Source organism: Lithobates pipiens, unplaced genomic scaffold, assembly GCF_037356315.1.
Source record: "Lithobates pipiens isolate NorthernLeopardFrog02 unplaced genomic scaffold, aLitPip1_a1.2 Scaffold_28, whole genome shotgun sequence".
NCBI lineage: Eukaryota > Metazoa > Chordata > Amphibia > Anura > Ranidae > Lithobates > Lithobates pipiens.
Window position 1 is genome coordinate 210,344,651 of NW_027507789.1, and position 17,099 is coordinate 210,361,749.

Sequence of the window (17,099 nt, forward strand, 5' to 3'; positions counted from 1 at the left end):
AGGAGAAAATCAGCACAGGGATGGTGTGATCCCCTCATAATAAGAACCCCCAGGAGAAAATCAGCACAGGGATGGTGTGATCCCCTCATAATAAGAACCCCCAGGAGAAAATCAGCACAGGGATGGTGTGATCCCCTCATAATAAGAACCCCCAGGAGAAAATCAGCACAGGACACAGGGATGGTGTGATCCCCTCATAATAAGAACCCCCAGGAGAAAATCAGCACAGCACAAAACTCAGTGACAGTGACAAAACTCTTAGTCCCTATACCGATGAAGGACTGCTGCAGTATAGGGCAGCAGTCAAGTATAATATTCTTTCTATATTTGGAAGAAAGAATATTACCGTATATACTCGAGTATAAGCCGAGATTTTCAGCCTCTTTTTTGAGGCTGAAAGTGCCCCCCTCGGCTTATACTCGAGTCATCGCTGTCTGCCCGATCGATCAGCGTGTCGAGCAGACAGACAGCGGCCATTCTGATTCAAAAGCCGCGCCTCCGGCTCCGCCTTCGCCTGTGATAGGCGGAACACTGAATTTCCCAGCAGCCTGTGTTCCGCCTATCACGGGCATCCGCTCATCCTCGTACTACGGACGAGGATGATACGACGTCCGTGATAGGCGGAACACAGGCTGCTGGGAAATTCAGTGTTCCGCCTATCACAGGCGAAGGAGGAGGCGCGGCTTTTGAATTTTACAATGGCCGCCGACGAAGAGGGCACGGGACGGAGGCAAGGCAAGGCAAGGCAAGGCACGGCACGGGACGGGACGGGACGGGACGGGACGAAGGCAAGGCACGACACGGGACGGAGGCTCGGGACAAAGGCTCGGGACACAGGTAGGCTGGACACACACACACACACACACACACACACACACACACACACACACACACACACACACACACACACACACACACGGATGGAGACACACACACACGGATGGATGGATGGAGACACACACACACACAGGGATGGATGGATGGATGGATGGAGACACACACACACAGGGATGGATGGATGGATGGATGGAGACACACACACACAGGGATGGATGGATGGATGGATGGAGACACACACACACAGGGATGGATGGATGGATGGACACACACACACACAGGGATGGATGGACGGACACACAGGGATGGACGGACACACAGGGATGGACGGACACACAGGGATGGACGGACACACACACAGGGATGGACAGGCATGTCTCACCCTCGGCTTATACACGAGTCAATAAGTTTGCCAGTTTTTTTGGGGGTAAATTGGGGGCCTCGGCTTATATTCGGGTCGGCCTATACTCGAGTATATACGGTATACGTGTACAAGCCTATTACCATACCACTGATACCAGTCCTGAAAAGAACCTTTGTGGAACTAATAGTAACAGCTACTGTTTAAACTGACCCTCACTGCCTGACACACTGCTTCCTTCCTGTCCCTATACAAACTGGCAAAACAGAGGAGCCTGGAACGATAACTGGTTACTCGAATAGCACTTTTGTGGACCTGATAGTAACAGCTAATGATGATGATGATGATGATGACTAATCTGGCTGTCCCTAAAATAGCAGCACACAGCGCTCTGTCCCTTTCTCTAAACTGACAAAAGACACTCAGGCTGCTGCAACAATCAGTAGCACAGCAAACCTATATACACCTAACACCTATACCAGTCCTGAAAAGAACTTTTGTGTACCAAATAGCTAGCGATTTATCTCTCCCTACTCCACACAGCAACCTTTCCCTATAGTGACAGAAGAAAGAATGTAAAATGGCCACCGGATCGGGTGTATTTATAGGTTAGGGGGAATGTCCAAGTGTCCATGTGCTGTCATGTCTCAAATGGCTGTCCTGTACCCCATGATGGATGTGTCATCATAGGTCAAAGTTCTTTTACACATTAAACACGAAAGTCCGCCGGGCGAACGACGCCAACAGTCCGCCGAACGAGCGGACCGCGAACGTCCAAAATTCGCCGCGAAACGACCGCCGGGCGAACCGTTCGGCAATCACTATTCCTTAGTCCTTTACCTGTTAGCGGCGTGTCATTGCCTCTGTTATTTGTGGTACATCACAGAGGGATATGTGATTTGCTGCTTGTAGTGGTTACTACTGATGTTTTTTTAACAAATACTCCCAGGCATGGCTCCAGCATTTCAGTTCATCCGTGGGCCAGTAGCAATCAGCCTTCCTAGAGACCAGCAATGTTCATTAAGGTAAAGGCAGGTAGGTATATTCTATATCCTAAAAGAGTGCACATTATGGGCATAATGGATTGTAAAACTCTCCAGCCCTCAGCACCAACACCACTTCTCAGGAAGAGGAGAGTCAACCTGCTTCTGCAACAGGGACAGGTTCTCTTTAGCCCTGAAGGAACCACTATGTATTTAACTGCCAGAAGAGGCAGACCAAGGAAATCTCTACAGTAATCATCGGGGGGCAATAGTGGACTGGTGGTAGCTGGTGTTTTGGGCAAAATGCATGCCAAGTTGCAGGCCAGAGGCAGAGACTGAGAAGCTCTATAGTCACTAATGGTTCCATACCAAGCCTAATCTAACAGCTGCATTTATTTAAAGGCAACCTCTACCTCAGAAGTAGTTGGTGAGGGAGTCTTTATCAGACTGGCCAGATGGATCAGCCTTAGCTAAGAAGTTGCTATAGCAAGTTGGCACATCAGGAGCAAAAAGTGGATGTTTTAACTCCGTCCAAACTGACTGTGTGGATCTCTGTTCAATAATGCTCAGGTACTAAGCTAATCAAACAACTAAGTAGTTTAACCGGTTTCCGACCGCCCACCGCAGTTGTATTTAGGGTTGCCACATCATCCCTTTAATCCAGGACACACATTAATTACACAGGTTCTGTGGCTGATTAACCATATGCTGACCAGCCGCCGCAGTTGTAATGTGGCAGCATGGTATGACTGGGCAAAACAAGGTTATGTAACGTAGCTTCGCCCTGTGGCCACTAGGGGTCGTGCTCGCCGATACGAGTGCCTGGCGGTCTCGATCACGCAGAACCCGGAACTGTGTGTGTAAACACAGTTTCCAGTTCTCTGAGGGGAGAACACAAACTAGGACACACTTAACCTCTTCACTGCCCCCTAGTGTTAACCCCTGCACTGCCAGTGCCATTTTACACTAATCAATACATTTTTAAATTTTTAATCGCACTGATTGCTCTATTAATGCCAATGGTCCCAAAAATGTGTCAAAATTGTTCGACATAATGTCACAGTCACGATAGAAAATGGAAGATCGTCGCCATTACTAGTAGAAAAAAAAATAATAATTAAAATGCCATAAAGCTATCTCCTATTTTGTAGATGCTATAACTTTTGCGCAAACCAATAGACGCTTATTGTGATTATTTATTTATTTTTTTTTACCAAAAATTTGTAGAAGAATACATATCGGCCTAAACTGAGAAAAAATTAGTTTTTAAAAAAATTAATTGGGGATATTTATTATAGCAAAAAGTAAAAAATATTGGGGATTATTTACTAAAGGCAAATCCACTTTGCACTGAAAGTCGCTGTAAATCCGAGGGGGATATGCAAGGAAAATAAAAAACAGCATTTTAGCTTGCACATGATTGGATGATAAAATCAGCAGAGCTTCCCCTCATTTCAGATCTTCCCTTTAGATTTAGAACGACTGCACTTCCAAGTGGATTTGCCTTTCGTAAATAACCTCCATTGTGTTTTTTTCAAATTTGTCGCTCTTCTTTTGTTTATAGTACAAAAGATAAAAATCACAGAGGTGATCAAATACCACGAAAATAAAGCTCTATTTGTGGGGAAAAAAAAGGACGTCAATTTTGTTTGGGTACAGCGTTGCACAACTGCGCAATTGTCAGTTAAAGCAACGCAGTGCCACATTGCAAAAAATTGCATGGTTGTTGAGCAGCCAAATCTTCCGGGCCTGAAGTGGTTAAAGGGGCTAAACTCCAATATAAAAATGCATAAAAAGCAAAAGAAAAGACCTTCAAAAAATATAAGCCTGAGGGGTCAATGTCAGCATTCCAACATTACAAAAAATGCAATAGGAAATGTAAGGGTGCAATCAGGGAGTCTAAGATAGAACGCAAAAGGCACATAGCGAAGGAGAATAAAAAAAATTCCAAGAAATTGTTTAGGTATGTAAATAGTAAGAGCGTTAGGTCAAATCATACCGGCCCCATAAAGGATGATGAAGGGGAATCTGGTTACAAAAGATGGAGAGATGGTGAAGGAGAATTTGGTTACAAAAGACGGAGAGATGGCAAAGGTTTCCAAAGGGTGGTGATAAATGGGGAGTGCGTGGAATGGTCTGCTGTGGAAAGTGGGGTCCCCCAGGGTTCTGTCTTGGGACCAATCCTATTTCATTTATTCATAAAAGATCTGGAGGATGGGAGAAACAGCTCAAATCCTGTATTCGAGGACAATACTAAGGTAAGCAGGGCAATCATTTTGTACACAGCATGTGGAAACCTTGCAAGAAAATCTAAACAATGATGGGTAACTACATGGCAAATGAGGTGGCAAAAATATGAATGCAATTTACTCTCTAGGGGGAGAACCTCTGGGTGAATCTGAGATGCAAAAGGACCTGGGTGTCCTAGTAGATGACAGGCTCAGCAATGGCATGCAATGGCTGCTGCAAGCCAAGACAACAGAATATTGGCATGCATTAAAAAGGGGATTAATTTTCCCACTTTACAAGACTCTGGTATGCCATCCAGTTCTGGGCACCAGTCCTCAGGAAGGATGTGCTGGAACTGGAGAGAGTCCAGAGAAGGGCAAGAAAGCTAATAAAAGGTATTGCAAGCATTGAACTTATTCTATCTGGAGAAGAGACGCTTGAGAGGGTATATGATTTCAATGTACAAACACTGTACTGGTGACCCTAGCATAGAGAAAAGACTACTCCGTGGAAAGGGAATTTAAAAAGACACGTGGCCATTCACTAGAATTAGAAGAAAAGCAGTTAAACCTTAAACTGCGTAGAGGGTTCTTTACTGTAAGAGTGGTAAGGATGTGGAATTCTCTTCCACAAACAGTGGTTTCAGCCAGGGGCGTACCTAGAGCATTTGGCACCCAGGGCGGATCCTATATCTGGCACCCCCCATCACTGATTATGTCTGTACGTACTCAGCCCCCTCTTACCTGTACGCACTCAGCCCCCTCATACCTGTACGCACTCAGCCCCCTCATACCTGTACGCACTCAGCCCCCTCATACCTGTACACACTCAGCCCCCTATTACCTGTACGCACTCAGCCCCCTATTACCTGTACGCACTCAGCCCCCTATTACCTGTACGCACTCAGCCCCCTATTACCTGTACGCACTCAGCCCCCTATTACCTGTACGCACTCAGCCCCCTCTTACCTGTACGCACTCAGCCCCCTCTTACCTGTACGCACTCAGCCCCCTCTTACCTGTACGCACTCAGCCCCCTCTTACCTGTACGCACTCAGCCCCTTCATACCTGTACGCACTCAGCCCCTTCTTACCTGTATGCACTCAGCCCCCTCTTACCTATACGCACTCAGCCCCCTCTTACCTGTACGCACTCAGCCCCTTCATACCTGTACGCACTCAGCCCCCTCATACCTGTACGCACTCAGCCCCCTATTACCTGTACGCACTCAGCCCCCTATTACCTGTACGCACTCAGCCCCCTATTACCTGTACGCACTCAGCCCCCTATTACCTGTACGCACTCAGCCCCCTCTTACCTGTACGCACTCAGCCCCCTCTTACCTGTACGCACTCAGCCCCTTCATACCTGTACGCACTCAGCCCCTTCATACCTGTACGCACTCAGCCCCTTCATACCTGTACGCACTCAGCCCCTTCTTACCTATACGCACTCAGCCCCCTCTTACCTATACGCACTCAGCCCCCTCTTACCTGTACGCACTCAGCCCCTTCATACCTGTACGCACTCAGCCCCCTCATACCTGTACGCACTCAGCCCCCTCACACCTGTACGCACTCAGCCCCCTCATACCTGTACGCACTCAGCCCCCTCTTACCTGTACGCATTCAGCCCCCTCTTACCTGTACGCACTCAGTCCCCTATTACCTGTACGCACTCAGCCCCCTCTTACCTGTACGCACTCAGCCCCCTCTTACCTGTACGCACTCAGCCCCCTCTTACCTGTACGCACTCAGCCCCCTCTTACCTGTACGCACTCAGCCCCCTCTTACCTGTACGCACTCAGCCCCTTCATACCTGTACGCACTCAGCCCCTTCTTACCTGTATGCACTCAGCCCCCTCTTACCTATACGCACTCAGCCCCCTCTTACCTGTACGCACTCAGCCCCTTCATACCTGTACGCACTCAGCCCCCTCATACCTGTACGCACTCAGCCCCCTCATACCTGTACGCACTCAACCTCCTCTCACCTGTACGCACTCAGCCCCCTCTCACCTGTACGCACTCACCCCCCTTTACCTGTACGCACTCAGCCCCCTCTTACCTGTACGCACTCAGCCCCCTCATACCTGTACACACTCAGCCCCCTCATACCTGTACGCACTCAACCTCCTCTCACCTGTACGCATTCAACCTCCTCTCACCTGTACACACTCAGCCCCCTCTCACCTGTACGCACTCAGCCCCCTTTTCCTGTACGCACTCAGCCCCCTTTACCTGTACGCACTCAGCCTCCTTTACCTGTACGCACTCAGCCCCCTCTTACCTGTACGCACTCAGCCCCCTCTTACCTGTACGCACTCAGCCCCCTCTTACCTGTACGCACTCAGCCCCCTCTTACCTGTACGCACTCAGCCCCCTCTTACCTGTACGCACTCAGCCCCTTTTACCTGTACCCACTCAGCCCCCTTTACCTGTACGCACTCAGCCCCCTTTACCTGTATGCACTCAACCCCTTTTACCTGTATGCACTCAGCCCCCTCTTACCTTTACGCACTCAACTCCCTTTTACTTGTGTCTTTTTCAACCTCACCAACTATGTACACTTTAACCATTTTGTTGCACTCTAAAGTAAATTCTATTGCAGCTCCTCACGTCTCTCAGCTGTTGTAGAAATGACATTAGAATATTGTGCCCCCTGTGCTGTTCTATCGGATAGTGCCCATCATCTAAAAGTTCCTGAACATGCGCAGTTTTGAAAGGTATTCCAGCGGATTTGCCGATCAGCTGGCCTGACATAGCCATGGCGCATGCGCACATCGTAGGAGGTATCTCTCGATGGGAGATACCATTGCACGGGCACAATTGAAACAGCGGAGGGATACCGTAGTTGTCAGATTGTGCATCGCTGCTGGAGGGCGGCTTGTGGCTGTGTTAAAGGATTGGTTTTGTCTTTGTTGCAACCCACCCTTTCATACAGGCAAAACCCAGGCGTTCAACAAAGCAAGCACGCCTTGTAACACAGACAAAACCGGACCATCAGCACACTGTAAAACCGCCCCGCAACAGCGAGGCACAATGTGAGAGCTACGTCCTCCCTCTGCTGTATGTATAGGTTTCAATTGTGCCCGTGAAATGGTATCTCCCTTCGAGGGATACCTCCTACGTTGTGCCCATGTGCCATGGTTACGCTAGGCCATCTGATCGGCCAATCAGCTGGAGTGCCCTTCAATACTGCTCATACACGGGCACTTTTCGATGGCGGGCACTTTCCGATAGAACACCACCTGCAGCTCATTTGGCATTGCAGAGGAAGAAAAAATGGCAAACATTTAGAATCCTTACTAGATGATAAGCCTGATGTACTGCCCACTAACATTACCCTGAAATGAGCTGTATGTTTTTTTTTTCTGCAGATCTCTCGTCAGTCTGGTGTTATGGTCGGTGCTCGGGACGGGATTTGGGGCTTACAACATGATGACGGCAGTGATGAGTCCGTGCCCCATTCTACAAAGTACTAACTGGGGTGTTGCCCTTATTGTGAGTACAAAAAGTGTCACTTCTTATTTATTGTATGACTTTCCAAAAAACACCTAAAAGTGTCTCCAAAAGTAAACTGTTTTTTGTTATCTTAAAGCTCCGTTCATGTATTTCAGAGTTTATTTCAGTTGTCCTGGCATAAAAGAAAAAGTAATTCTTTCTTTCTTTCCTTCTTTCGTTTCTCTCTCATCTGTCTCTCTTTCCAGCTTTTTCTTTCTTTCTCACAAGCTTTTTCCACCTCTCTTTCTCTAACTTTTTCTCTCTTTTTTTTCTCTCTCTAGCCCAGGTTCACACTGAGTGCAGGAATGAAATCGTCCGAGTCCAGCTGAACTCTCACCATTTCCTGCATGTCAGTTCCGATTTCGGGGAAGATTTCAGAGACATCTGTGCGGGTTTCTGCACAGATATCAATGGAAATCGCACCCCGAAATTGCCAAAAGTAGTACAGAAACTGCTTTTGTAAATCAGTGTGGTGCCGTAAATGAAGAAAAAAAGAGAAAAAGTGGGAGAGAAATTAAGAAAAAGAAGGAAAAAGAAAGAAAATCTTGGAGGGACAAAGAAAGTAAGAAAGAATTAGCCCAGGTTCATACTGAGCTACGGAAATGAGGCCGTACAAGTTCAGCTGAACTTGCACGATTTCACTCCCGATTTCGTCTGTGATTTCACAGACATCTGTGCGGGTTTCTGCACAGATGTCAATGGAAATCGTACCCCAAAATCGCAAAAAGTAGTAGAGAAACTACGCTAGGCCCTGGTTCTCATTGGTGCAATTTGACCTGTCAAATCGGCGCCAATTGCCGGCAATGGCACTGTCCTAATTGGTGTGACGCTGCACTTGTGGCGCCAACCCAATGTACAAAAGTAGTTACTGTACTTGTTTTTGCGATTTCGGGGTACGATTTTCATTGATATTTGAGCAGAAACCCGCACAGATGTCTGTGAAATCGCAAGCCGAAATCGGGACTGACATACAGGAGTGAAATCGTGCGAAGTTCAGCTGAACTTGTACGGCTTAATTTCCATCGCTCAGTGTGAACCTGGGATAATTCTTTCTAATGCCGCGTACACACGAGCGGATTGTATGGCGTACTTAGTCCGTCATACAATCCGACGGACAATCCGTCGTAGTTTCCACTGAACGGACTTGACCACACACGGATACACAAACAGTCCATCGAAAGCTTGCGCGATGACGTGTACAGCACGTACGACGGGACTAGAAATAGGAAGTCCAAGACACAGCAAAGCACCCTTCCGCCATGTAAATCCTTTCTGGGCATGCGCCATTCTTAGTCCGTCGAACTAGCATACTGACGACCGTATTGTCCGCTGAAACCAAAGTACGACGGACAGATTTTTGGAAAATCCGAAATTCTTAGTACTCCGGACTGCACACTGAAAAAGTCCGCTGAAGCCCACACACGAGCGGATTGTCCGCTGAAATGTGTTTCAACGGACTAAGTACGTCAAACAGTTCGACCGTGTGTACGCGGCATTACTTTCTTTGTCCCTCGAAAATTTTCTTTCTTACCTTCTTTTTCTTCCTTCATTTCTCTCGCATTTTTCTCTTTCCTTTTTTTTTTTTCTTTCTCTGCGTTTTTCTGTCTCTCTCTGGCTTTTTCTTTAATTTCCCTCTCGTTTTTTCTTTCTTTCTTTCTCTCAAGCTTTTTCTCTCTCCCTCTCTCTCTCTAGCTTTTTCTCTTTCTCTTTTTCTAGAGCTTGTTCTCTTTCTCTCTCTAATTCTTTCTTACTTCTAATGCTGCGTACAAATGACTACTGGCTATTGAACTTCCTTTTCTAGTCTCGTCATACGTCATCACGTTCAAAACGAATGGACTTTAGTCCGTTCTTGTGTGGCAAGTCCGTTCATTCGGAAGTCCATCGTAACTCTGTCTAAAGTCCATCGGGAAGACTGTCGGCCCTTTTCTGCCAGAAAGTCCGGTCGTGTGTACGTAGCATATGTCTCTCTCTTTCTTTTATTTCTCTGTAATTCTTTCTTTTTTCTCTCCCTGATTCCTTCTATCTCAATTTTTTTTATTTCTTTCTCTCCAATTCTTTCTTTTTTTTTTTTTTATCTTCGTTTCTCTCTCGCTTTATCTCTCTCTAGTTTCTTCTTTCTTTCTCTTAAGCGTTTTCCATCTCTCGTTCTCTGGCTTTTTCTCTTTCTTTCTCTCTAATTCTTTCTTTCTTTCCTTTTTTTCTTCTTTCATGTCTCTTTCTTTTTCTGTCTCTCTCTCTCTAATTTTTTCTTTCCTGTTTTTTTCCTTTGAATTCTCTCTTGCTTTTTCTGTCTCTGTGTGTGTGTGTCTCTCTCTCTCTCTCTGTCAGTCTCTCTCTCTAATTCTTCCTTATGTGCTTTCTTTCTTTTTTCTTTCTCTCTTTCTTTTGTTCTTTCTTTCCCTTTCTCTTCTCTTTCTTCTCCTTTTCCAGAAAGCTCAGGAGACCTGAGATAAATCCCAGGGCATCAGACATAAACCAATCTGCCTAAACACAGAATACTCTGTAAAGGCTTTAGTACACAAGCACATGCTTATACCTGAACAGTTTTTCTTCTCATACAAATCAAGCTGAATGCAAAGCCAACTAGAAATAATGAAAAGCCAGCTCAATGCAACTGAAGACCAACTTGATGGAGCTTACTAATTAAAGTGGAAGTCCAGTCAAATTCCAACTAAGCCCAAACCTAACTTCCACCCTATTCTAAGCCCCTGTACACATGGTCGGGGATTTCCACAACCAAATCCGTCGGATTTTGCCCGTCGGATTTTGTCCGTCGGATCTTGTCCGAAACTGTTGCATACACACGGTCGGACAAAGTTGGCGAAGAATCCGATCTTTCAGAATGTGATGACGTAATTTCGTTACAAAGGGACTACATTCATTTGATCTGAGCATGCGTGGCACTTGGTCCGATCAAAATTCTCTACACATGATTCTCCGACCGTGCGTACAAGGGCTAAGACTATTCTAACTACCCCGTGAAAGAAAAGATATCTACTTGCCTATTCTGAAGCTGCTCTGGTCTGGTCACATGACCGGGTTTCAGGACCGGCTTCAGTGTAGAGGAGGGACAGTCAACAACGAATGCCCCATAGTAAACCTATAGGTGACATTGTCTCCCAGGCCCTGCAGCCGTTATTGTTTCTTCTTCTCTACACTGAAGCTGGTGCTGGGACCTAATCATGTGACCAGAAGGGCCTTTGAGTAGGTAAGTATAGACATCTTTTCTCTCACAGGGTAGTTAGTGTAGTCTTAGAATGGGGGTGGGAGTAGTAGTTGGTGTATTCTTAGAATGGGGGTGGGAGCAGTAATTAGTGTGTTTTTAGAATGGGGGTGGGAGTAGTAGTTAGGCCGCGTACACATGGGCGGACTGTTCACCCAACTTTGTCCGCTGAACAGTGTTTCGGCGGACAGTCCGCTCGTGTGTGGGCTTCAGCGGACAGTTTCAGCGGACAGTCTGACGAACAAAGTTTTTCGGAATTTCCGTAAGACTGTCCGCTGAAACTTGGTTTGAGCGGACAGTCCGCTCGTGTGTAGGCTTGTTCGTCAAACTAAGTTCCGCGCATGCTCAGAAAGGATTTACACGCCGAAGGTTGCATTGCAGTGTATAGGACGTCGTTTTTCGAGTCCCGTCGTACGTGCTGTTCACGTCATCGCGCACGCTTTCAGCGGACTGTTCGTTCATCATGTGTGGTCAAGTCCGCTCATGCAAATTTTGAGCGGACTGTTTGTCGGATTGTTTGACAAACTAAGTTGGGCGAACAGTCCGCCCGTGTGTACGCGGCCTTAGTGTAGTCTTAGAATGGGGGCGGGAGTAGTAGTCAGTGTAGTCTTAGAATGGGGGCGGGAGTAGTAGTTAGTGTAGTCTTAGAATGGGTGTGGGAGTAATAGTGTAGTCTTAGAATGGGGGTGGGAGTAATAGTTAGTGTATTCTTAGAATGGGGGTGGGAGTACTAGTTAGTGTAGTCTTAGAATGGGGGTGGGAGTAGTAGTTAGTGTAGTCTTAGAATGGGGGTGGGAGTAGTAGTTAGTGTAGTCTTAGAATGGGGGTGGGAGTAGTAGTTAGTGTAGTCTTAGAGTGGGGGTGGGAGTAGTAGTTAGTGTAGTCTTAGAATGGGGGTGGGAGTAGTAGTTAGTGTAGTCTTAGAATGGGGGTGGGAGTAGTAGTTAGTGTAGTCTTAGAATGGGGGTGGGAGTAGTAGTTAGTGTAGTCTTAGAGTGGGGGTGGGAGTAGTAGTTAGTGTAGTCTTCGAATGGGGGTGGGAGTAGTAGTTATTGTAGTCTTAGAGTGGGGGTGGGAGTAGTAGTTAGTGTAGTCTTAGAGTGGGGGTGGGAGTAGTAGTTAGTGTAGTCTTAGAGTGGGGGTGGGAGTAGTAGTTAGTGCAGTCTTAGAATGGGGGCGGGAGTAGTAGTTAGTGTAGTCTTAGAGTGGGGGTGGGAGTAGTAGTTAGTGTAGTCTTAGAATGGGGGTGGGAGTAGTAGTTAGTGTAGTCTTCGAATGGGGGTGGGAGTAGTAGTTATTGTAGTCTTAGAGTGGGGGTGGGAGTAGTAGTTAGTGTAGTCTTAGAGTGGGGGTGGGAGTAGTAGTTAGTGTAGTCTTAGAATGGGGGTGGGAGTAGTAGTCAGTGTAGTTTTAGAATTGGGGTGGGAGTAGTAGTTAGTGTAGTCTTAGAATTGGGGTGGGAGTAGTAGTTAGTGTAGTCTTAGAGTGGGGGTGGGAGTAGTAGTTAGTGTAGTCTTAGAATGGGGGTGGGAGTAGTAGTTAGTGTAGTCTTAGAATTGGGGTGGGAGTAGTAGTTAGTGTAGTCTTAGAGTGGGGGTGGGAGTAGTAGTTAGTGTAGTCTAAAGCCGCGTACACACGGGCGGACTGTATGGCCAACTAAGTCCGTCAGACAATCCGACGGACAGTCCGTCCTACTTTCGAATGAACGGACTTGACCACACACGATGAACAAACAGTCCGTTGAAAGCTTGCGCGATGACGTGTACAGCACGTACGACGGGACTAGAAATAGGACGTCCAATACTCAGCAATGCAACCTTCCGCCGTGTAAATCCTTTCTGAGCATGCGCCATACTTAGTCCGTCCAACTAGCCTACTCACGAGCGGACTGTCCGCTGAAACCAAAGTATGACGGACAATATTACGGAAATTCCGAAATACTTAGTCCGCCAGACTGCACGCTGAAAAAGTCAGCTGAAGCCCACACACGAGCGGACTGTCCGCTGAAATGTGTTTCGGCGGACTAAGTTGGACAGACAGTCCGCCCGTGTGTACGCGGCTTTAGAATGGGGGTGGGAGTAGTAGTCAGTGTAGTCTTAGAATTGGGGTGGGAGTAGTAGTTAGTGTAGTCTTAGAATGGGGGTGGGAGTAGTAGTCAGTGTAGTCTTAGAATTGGGATGGGAGTAGTAGTTAGTGTAGTCTTAGAATGGGGGCGGGAGTAGATTTAGGCTAAAGGCCCGTACACACGATAAGAAAAAGGGAAGTAACGTTTTGTATGGCAAACTGACTGTTAGTATGGTGCTTTCAACAGCTGATTCCAACTATTCAAGCAACAAAACCCGAAGGCGCAGGCTATAAAAATGTTATTGTACGTGGACACAATGTCCGATTTTGTTTAATTAGTACAATTCGTCTGAAAAAAAAATCGTAAGAGCAAGACTACACATGCTCAGAAACGAACAAATAGATACAAAACGATTGAACACGTTACATCACTTCTGAAGTTGTATTCTGTTGTATGAGAATTTTTGTAAGTTGAGCAACCCCTTCCCTTTTCGATATGAGAGACGCGCATTCAACAAACAATGGACGATTAGTTAATCTCCGTACCTGGCTTTAGTTAGAATTGGACTGGTTTTATACTTTAAATGTAAACAACGCAAGAGCAAGTCAAAGCAGCACAATGGCAAAACATTTCCCCAGAAAGCTAACAGCTATTTACTTGCTTCTGAGGCCGCGTACACACGGGCGGATTGTCCACCCAACTAGGTTCGTCAGACAGTCTGACAGACAGTCCGTTCAAAATTTGAATGAACGGACTTGACCACACACCATGAGCAGACAGTCCGCTGAAAGCGTGCGTGATGACGTGTACAGCACGTACGACGGGACTAGAAAAACGACGTCCTATACACTGCAATGCAACCTTCGGCCGTGTAAACCCTTTCTGAGCATGCGCCATACTTAGTCCGTCCAACTTGCCTACACACGAGCGGACTGTCCGCTGAAACCAAGTTTGGACGGACAAAACCAAGTTTGAACAGACTGTCTTACGGAAATTCCGTAAGACTTTGTTCGTCAGATTGTCCGCTGAAAAAGTCCGCTGAAGCCCACACACGAGCGGATTGTCCGCTGAAACACGGTTCAGCGGACTAAGTTGGACAGACAATCCGCCCGTGTGTACGCGGCCTGAGTCTACAGCCTGTGTATTTTCCTCATACACTTGTTGAAGAATGATTTTTTTTAATGAATGCTCTTCTACATTTACTGAGTTGCAGATGTCTTAGGCTGTCACAAGGTGGCGCTATGTTCCTGTTTTTTTTTTGTCCCCCACCATAAGCACCGAGGTAAGCGCACTTTCCTGCAGTAAGGAAATGATTGCAGCATTAGTGAAAGTAACACTAGGAAGGACCAACATAATAATTCCACTCTCCTATCTCTAAGGCCTCATGCACACCGGACGTCATAATAGCACCAGTAGCGTTAGCTGTAGAAGGCTGTAGTTGCAGAATGTGTTTTGCAGAATTTTGCAGTAGCGCTTTTTAGCATTTTATTTTATTTTTTTTAATTTTTTTTTAGCAAAACTATACTCCCACAAAAGCTTATGTCTCAAAAATGCTCATAAATGTAGAATAATCAAGTTTTCCAGCCGAAAAACTCCTCTTCAAACTCACTAGTTCTGTTATTATATAAAACCCGCTGATCAAAGCCTATGTGTATATAGGATCTTTAATACAAAATTCTAAGGCCTCATGCACACGAGACGCAGTTAAACGCGCGTTCAGATGCAGTTGGACAGTTTTTTCAACTGCCCCTGAACTCATTCAATGTTATCCTATGTGTCCATGCACACAGTCTCGTTTTTTTCCGTTTTTATGCAGTTGCGTTTTAATCTCGTTTTTACAGAAGCAAAAAAATGCGTTCAGAAGCAAAAATTTCCACGTTTCAGACGCAAAACGCGGCTAAACGCGGCACCCGCGTTTAGCCGCGTTTATATGCGTTTTTAAAGGTGACCTTTTTTTTTACATTAAAAATCTCAAAAATGATTGCAAATGATGAAAAACCATTAGAAAAATATTTTAAACAATTGCAATTGGAAGTGGACAATCCACAACTTGTGGCAAGTGACGTGGCAAGTGGACAATCCACAACTTGTGGCAAGTGACATGGCAGGTGGCAAGTGACGTGGCAAGTGGACAATCCACAACTTGTGGCAAGTGACATGGCAGGTGGCAAGTGATGTGGCAAGTGGACAATCCACAACTTGTGGCAAGTGACGTGGCAGGTGAAGTGGCAAGTGACGTGGAAAGTGGACAATCCACAACTTGTGGCAGGTGACGTGGCAAGTGACCTGGCAGGTGACGCGGCAAGTGACCTGGCAGGTGACGTGGCAAGTGGAAAATCAACAACTTGTGGCAGGTGACTGGCATGTGACGTGGCAAGTGGACAATCCATAACTTGTGGCAGGTGACGTGGCAAGTGACGTGGCAAGTAGACAATCCACTTGTGGCAGGGGACGTGGCAAGTGACGTGGCAAGTGGACAATCCACTTGTGGCAGGGGATGTGGTAAGTGACGTGGCAAGTGGACAATCCACAACTTGTGTCAGGTGACGTGGCAAGTGGACAATCCACAACTTGTGGCAGGTGATGTGGCAAGTGGACAATCCACTTGTGGCAGGTGACGTGGCAGGGGACGTGGCAAGGGACGTGGCAAGTGAACAATCCACAACTTGTGGCAGGTGACGTGGCAGGTGACGTGGAAAGTGATGTGGCAAGTGGACAATCCACAACTTGTGGCAGGTGATGTGGCTGGTGACGTGGCAAGTGGACAATCCACAACTTGTGACAGGTGACATGGCAAGTGATGTGGCAAGTCACGTGGCAAGTGGAAATCCACAACTTGTGGCAGGTGATGTGGCTGGTGACCTGGCAAGTGGACAATCCACAACTTGTGGCAGGTGGCGTGGCAGGTGGCATGGCAGGTGACATGGAAAGTGGACAATCCACATCTTGTGGCAAGTGACGTGGCAGGTGATGTGGCAAGTGACGTGGCATATGGACAATCCACAACTTGTGGCAGGTGATGTGGCAAGTGACGTGGCAGGTGATGTGGACAATCCCCAACTTGTGGCAGGTGACGTGGCAAGTGACGTGGCAAGTGGACAATCCACAACTTGTGGCAGGTGACGTGGCAAGTGGACAATCCACAACTTGTGGCAGGTGACGTGGCAAGTGACGTGGCAGGTGATGTGGCAAGTGACGTGGCAAGTAGACAATCCACAACTTGTGGCAGGTGATGTGGCAAGTGACGTGGCAGGTGATGTGGCAAGTCACGTGGCAAGTGGACAATCCACAACTTGTGGCAGGTGATGTGGCTGGTGACGTGGCAAGTGGACAATCCACAGCTTGTGGCAGGTGGCATGGCAGATGACGTGGAAAGTGGACAATCCACATCTTGTGGCAAGTGACGTGGCAGGTGATGTGGCAAGTGACGTGGCAAGTGGAAAATCCACAACTTGTGGCAGGTGACGTGGCAGGTGATGTGGCAAGTGGACAATCCCCAACTTGTGGCAAGTGACGTGGCAAGTGGACAATCCAAAACTTGTGGCAGGTGACGTGGCAAGTGACGTGGCAGGTGATGTGGCAAGTCACGTGGCAAGTGGACAATCCACAACTTGTGGCAGGTGACGTGGCAGTTGGACAATCCACAACTTGTGGCAGATGACATGGCAAGTGACGTGGCAGGTGATGTGGCAAGTCACGTGGCAAGTGGACAATCCACAACTTGTGGCAGGTGCCGTGGCAAGTGACGCGCTAAATACAAGTACACTGCAGCTCTCACAGCTGCTGCTACTCACTCTGGTCTCACAAAATTGCTGAAATAGTTAATAATACCGTTTTTTTGAGCTGGGGAGGGTCTATGATGTTAGCTTAACTAAACGCTTCTAGACGCAAACGCGGT

General features: G+C 47.1%; 1 protein-coding gene across 4 annotated transcripts in view; it reads left to right on the forward strand.

Moving 5' to 3' along the window:
- Positions 1 to 17,099, forward strand: part of SLC52A3 (solute carrier family 52 member 3) — a 46,787-nt gene that overhangs the window by 22,479 nt on the left and 7,209 nt on the right. For all 4 annotated transcript variants that reach the window (XM_077460444.1, XM_077460446.1, XM_077460445.1 and 1 more), the window contains one exon: positions 7,790 to 7,913. In XM_077460444.1, coding sequence (XP_077316570.1) covers positions 7,790 to 7,913 — 124 coding nt within the window. The remainder of the gene's footprint in view (positions 1 to 7,789; positions 7,914 to 17,099) is intronic.